This window comes from Eurypyga helias, unplaced genomic scaffold (assembly GCF_000690775.1).
Source record: "Eurypyga helias isolate BGI_N326 unplaced genomic scaffold, ASM69077v1 scaffold9172, whole genome shotgun sequence".
Taxonomy (NCBI): domain Eukaryota; kingdom Metazoa; phylum Chordata; class Aves; order Eurypygiformes; family Eurypygidae; genus Eurypyga; species Eurypyga helias.
The window spans coordinates 14,184-20,587 of record NW_010236599.1 but is presented as its reverse complement, the minus strand read 5'-3'; the positions used below and the strand labels follow the sequence as shown (position 1 = coordinate 20,587).

The window sequence follows — 6,404 nt, the reverse complement described above, 5'->3', positions numbered from 1 at the left end:
CAAACTTGCTGAGGGTGCATTCGATTCCACTGTCCATGTCACTGACAAAAACGTTGAACAGTACCGGTTCCAACTCTGATCCCTGAGGAACATCACTCATTACTCGTCTGCACTCAGACATCTAGCCATCAACCGCAACTCTGATTGTGAACATCAAGCAAGTTCATTATCCACTGAGTGGCCCATTCGTCATATCCATGCATCTCCAATATGCAAACAAGAATGTCCTGTGGGATGGTGTCGGCTCAATCCCACTGTCCATGTTGCTGACAAAGATGTTAAACAGTACTGGTCCCAACAACGATCCCTGAGGAACGTCACTCATCACTGCTCTCCATTCAGACGTTGAGCCATTGACTTCAACTCTCTGAGTGCGAACATCAAGCAAGTTCATTATCCTCCTCAGCATGGCTTCTAGGAGGATCTGCTCCATGATCCTGCCAGGCACAGAGGGGAGACTGACCAGCCTGTAGTTGCCCAGATTCTCCTTTTTTCTCTTTTTAAAGATGGGGGGTTATGTTTCCCCTTTTCCAGTCAATGGGAACTTCAGCAGACTGCCACGACTTCTCAATTATGAAGGACAGAACTTTTGCAACCTCATCCACCAGTTCTTTCAGGACCCACAGCTGTATTTCATCAGGGCCCATGCACTTGTGAACCTTCAGGTTCCTCAGGTGCTCCTGAACCTGATCCTCTCTAACCATGGGCGGCTCTCCATCCTCCCAGTCCCTACCCTTGTCTTCTGTGACTCAGGGGTACGGCTTGCACCCTTGTCAATGAAGACCGATGCAAAAAAAATCATTGAGTACCTCGGCCTTCTCCATATCCTGGGAAACCAGCTCTTACATTTCCCTCTGCAGAGGGCCCACATTTTCCCTGATCTTCCTTTTATGCCCTATGTGCCTATAGAAGCCCTTCTAGTTGCTCTTGATGTTCCTGGCCAGGTTTAGTTCTATTATTAGAACACAAGACACATGCTGGTGAAAAATGAGGACAGCATTGGCTCATTGTGCCTTGAAAAACGAAACCTAAATTAAAGTTCAATGGCAGTATAAAGTGCATCAGGCCTTATTTCCATAGAAGACAGCATGGGCCATGCAAGTCTATGTCATACCTTTTTAAAGAGACTAGCCTGCTTGTTTCAAGATAAGCTTTGGAAAGCTGTATGAGTAGATTCAGAAAAGACAGGGACACTGTACTGAGTTCTCCCCCTTGAACTGCATACTGTCCAGATCACCAATGGAAGAAACACCAACATCAAGTTATAGCTGGTTTTATAACTACCTCGTTACTGGGACAAAACTTCATTTGGTATGCAGCAAATATTATCAACAGTCAGGGCCAGAATTAGAGGACTGTAACTTCTAGAAACTTATTAGAACTCCAGAACCCAGTTTCAAAGATGCAATTAACACATACTGAGATTATTGTTTATTACAGAAGGGTCTTTTATGCTGTCTGTAAATGAAATCTACCTTGCTTATAACAAAACCAAAATGTGGTAAACATTTAAGGTAGCTTGTACATAAATAACCTCAAACCTTTTATGTCAAAGTTTGCATAATTTGGCAGGTCTTTGCAAGGAAAAGAACAGACCACATCTATTCTAAAAAAAGTAATATTTGTTTTTCTCATGCAGTCTATCATTCCTAATAAACTCGGCTAACTATTCAACATTATTATCTTGAGGCTTTGAAATACAAATTTTGAATATTTGCACAATTACAGAGAGAGCCACTGTAAATAAAGCTTTATCATAAAAGCAAAATAAAACATATATAACAACAAAGTTTTAGGGGTACCTAAATAAAATGGTGCCAATGCGTCTTCCTCAGCCTATCAGAAAGGGAGTAAAAATTCTGTATGGGTAAACATATATTTTTAGAGATTTAAAGGAAGAGGAGAATCTTTTCTGCTTTTCTATATTCAGCACAACGAAGCAGTAAACACCAAAAAAGCGAAAAGCTTAATTTCATATCTTTAATAATGTACAGTAGATTTGAGTATGATTAATTCTTTACTCTTATCTCATTAGCGGATGAGATAGAAAAGAGGTAGAGTGGGACAAGGGGAGATTATTTTGCACATACTGCCAGCAATGCAAATTATTACTCCATGCATATCCCCCACCTTAGGAGCTGCACAGTGCAAAGGAGCTCCTAGAACAGTAACATAGCAGCTAAGGAATCATTTCCAGCAGAGTCCTTCCTTTGGAGCAGAGTCATCCTCCAATATCCAGCGTGCCAACAAGCTGGATTAGACTAGCAACGAATTGAGAGATTCATCATGCAGTTGTGGGAAAAATGCCTTTCTTCTGCAGTTTGTAGCTTTTGTATTTACATGCTCACACTAGGAAACAGACCCTTTCATGTACACACGTTCATATATCTCACTATTAAAATCAGTAGAGAATACATCAGATGACTTAGTTGAGTCTGCCCTCGTGAAGCAAAACGGCTTTTATGGTCATGAACTCCCTAAAACTATTGCTGTGTAGAAGACAAAATATCTTTTCTTGACAAAAATTAACCAGCTCTATTATCTTAACACATAATATATTTGGTCATTTTTTCAATCCACTAGAAATCTAGTTTCCCTATTAACTCCAGTTTCAGGTATTATCATAAAATGATACAGATACACACTAACAGAAAATTCACTTTAATATATTCATTATACGGAATACAGAAATTTATAAATTAAAATATGTAGTAGGTATGAAAAAATCTGTCATTTGAAATTCTTCTTTTCCTTGAGAGTTTGAGCATGCTAAATGTAAATATGCTCACCTTTTTTTTTGCACTGTGATGATTAACAGAGGCAGAGTAGAAACTGCATTACAGTAAGTAAATGAAGCATTACTTTCCCATTCCCTCACATTTCTTGGCTTCATGATCATGGTAAAAACTCATGTTTTGCTTGCTTCAAGCTATCTACAGAATTTCTACAGAAATATACCATTAAATACTGTGTAATAAAAATAAATGTGTACTTCATACCGAATGTATACTTGAGTTATAGGTGAAAGATTCCTGCAACAGGGACAGAGGTGCCTATCCATGTGAAATTTAAATGACATGTAATTTAAAAAAAATTAAAAAAAACCCCAACCAAAACAATCCAACTTCAAAACATCCAGAAAGCAAATGAGCATGCAGGACCCAAATCATACCATTTTCCACAATTCTATCAACCAGCTGATTTTAATCAGTGAAGGTATTTTTAGAAAATTGAGTTCTTGATTTCGTGACATTTCAGATCATAATGAAGTCAACATCAATTCAACTGAGATAAACTACAATGATGAATGTTCAAACAGTATGACCTGTGCCTGACTTTCAGATGCTGTTCGCTTGAGCAGCCTGATTTGATCCAGTTCTGAATGCCCCACTGAATTCCGAGTTAGAGACTGCACGGTGTCATTTATGTTGTATCTGCCAGGCTGATAAACCCCATAATATTCTATTCTCTTTTCCCCTGAGTTTTCCAACACCTTTAGTTTCTGCCTAAACTGAATAATTTTACAGGTTAAGAACAGGATCACAGCACAAGCCAGAATGAAAAAGGCCAGTAAAATGTCAAAAGCCTGATTCAGCTTTTCAACCTGTTGTGTACAAAGTAGGGATGTTTTTAACGACACAGGAGTGGCATCTGTTGGAAATAAACCTTTTTCTTCTACAGTTCTGGTAACAGGTATCATCTGTGCTGGTATCTGCACCGGTAATGTTGATACTACCGTAGCTGCCTGCGATGGAATTTCAGCAGCATTTTCTTCGTAGGGCAACGGGTTAGCAGATGTAGCTGTAGTTCCTTCCCAGAAAGCAACATACTTGGTTTCTGCATTGACAAACTCTTCAAAGGCATTGTGCCTGTTTCCCTTATGCCACGCCATCAGCAACGTGGTAGTGCTGTGACGGACACCTACCGATCCTAGGCTCCAGGCTGTTTCTGGACTGGAAGTGGGGCTACTGCAGTTTGCAAACTGAGCCCACTTCATGTAATGCAAAGGTCTACCACGCATGCTCAGGGGGTTCTGACAGTGAATTTTTACAGGAACAGGAGACGATGAGAGCCAATTAAGCAACCCAAGCATTTTGCAGGTGCAGTTCCAAGGATTGTAATTTACCTGTAGATGAGTTAAAGACACTAGGGGCTTGAGCACTTCAGGTTGTAACTCTGTAATATTATTAAATGCTAAACTGAGCATTTTAAGTGACTGTCCCATTTTTTCAAAGGTACCATCACCAATACTGGTTATTTTATTTCTGTCTAACTGCAGATACATTAAGTTGTTCAATAAAGTAAAAGTGCTGGAATTTATATTTTCTAAATCATTATAACTTAAGATTAACTGGCTAAGGTTGTTTAATCCAAAAAATCCATTTACAGCAATACATTTTAGCTTTACGTTTTTTAAAGACAGATGTCTAAGCTTGTTAAGTCCTTTAAATGCAAAAGGATGTATTGATCCAATGGGATTGTGAGACAAAGAAAGTCTTTCAAGATTTTTGAGCCTTCCAATAGCATTTGAGGGCACAAGTGTTAAGTTATTACCTTCAAGGAACAAATATGCAAGGTTTTCAAGATGATGAAATGCTGAATCTGATATCCGTGAAATCTTATTATTGGCTAGGTTAAGTGTTTGGAGACTCATCATTCCCAAGAAAGTTCCACTTCCAAGGACACTGAGACGATTTCTTTGAAGTGTTAAATATCTCACAGAAAGGAGATCACTAAATAATCCTCTTGGAACAAACGTTATTTGATTATTCTGAAGGTATAAACAATGAAGATTGGAAAGACCTTCAAAGATTCCTGGATCCAGGCGCTTAATATTATTGTTATTTAGATGCAAGTAGCACAGTCTGGGCAGTTCCACAAAAGCTTTTGGGTGTACATACGAAATACTAGAGTTATCCATGTAGAGTGCAGCAAGATTCTGAAGGCCTCGTAGTTCATTTGGAATGACATGCGATATATTATTCCCACTGAGGTACACAAGAATTGTCGTTTTTGGAAAGTTCCGTGGGATGCTCCAAAGCCCTAAATTACGACAGCTAACTTGTCTCCCTGTGCAGAGCTGGCAAGCAGCTGGACAGCCAAGAGCCTCCTTCTGGAGCAGCAACAAAAGAAAACAATTAAGGATATACAGGAATGCGCCCAGGCAGGGTGGAGAACTTTGCAGACCACACATATCCCTGTATTTGGCCTTCTTACTCATCTCTGACTTCACTAGTAGAGATAAAAAGAAGTTTATAAATATTATTAATTCAAAAGTTTAAAGATACTACATGTACAGTCTTTAAAAAATAATCTCTGCTTCAAGAATGGTATTTTATTAATTTTCCTTTCATGCCAAATAAGCAGTTTAAAAATAAAACTTAAGTGTGAAGTTTGAGCTACACTGAAAAAATTTCAAGGTAAACAATGAAACAAATGTACTCCCAACCTAGCCAGAAAATATTTAACTGGCTGCCGCATAAAAGCAAATAAGCAGCCAAAATAACTGCTTCTAGCAAATTCAAAATACTGCTTGTTAACTATTTTTTATAGTTAATAATAACTAGGAAATATTTCAATAGCATTCAAGCAGAAACGCCAACTGGAAAGAAGTTTCCTTTCACTGGCGGCTCATTATAATTTGAATTTTACTTTTTTAAAGCTGAGTTACATTCAAAATAAACAAACAATTCCTTACCCCAAATCTGAAGTTCATTATTTCTGTTATTTTTCCGTTTTGCAGCTCACTGGACCAAGTTACAAGCTGACCAACTACACTCATCGGTGAAACCTTTGTAAAGACAGTATTCCTGCATACTAGAGCCCTCACACTTTGCCCCAGGATTTGCAACTGTTTGCTCAGGAAACTAAGACAGAAGTGGTTAAAGTCAGGTTGCCATGGATACAGGAAACCCTGGGACAGGAAGCCATTTTATCTGTGCTTCACAAGTATTGTTGGAAAGGAAATCTCAATGATTCGTTTCTAGAAAACCAACAACTATCTCAGTTTGTAAATGTTGCTGCTTTGTTGGTTTCTTGTTTTAAGCTACCGTTTTTAACAAGGAGAGCTCAAAAGAGTTTTACCTAAGTTAGGTGTAACTTTTGGAATAAAGCACATCTATTTGTAACAGCACCATTGCATTAGCTGTAAATCCTTTACCTTTCATCCAGAATCCCAAATGTTTTATTAAACCAACAGCAACACTCACAGTGTTGTCTCTCTGTCTGCAGAGCCAAACTGCTGCCAACAGCCCCCCCCCGGCCAGAGTCCTGGCAGAGAGGGAGAAGACAGAGGTCTGGAGGGCAGAGCTCCGGTGTGCTGCACTCCAGCAAGGCACAGCCTGCCAGCCAGGAAATCTTACAGATGAGACCTTCGTGATGTGGTACTGAACTGCTCTGTATCT

At 39.1% G+C, this 6,404-nt stretch overlaps 1 protein-coding gene across 1 annotated transcript; it reads right to left on the bottom strand.

The window, feature by feature from the left end:
* Positions 1 to 3,295: 3,295 nt before the first annotated feature.
* Positions 3,296 to 5,221, bottom strand: LRRC70 (leucine rich repeat containing 70). The gene has a single exon (XM_010147151.1). It carries the CDS (start codon positions 5,219 to 5,221, stop codon positions 3,296 to 3,298), a length of 1,926 nt encoding a protein of 641 aa, XP_010145453.1.
* Positions 5,222 to 6,404: the final 1,183 nt, after the last annotated feature.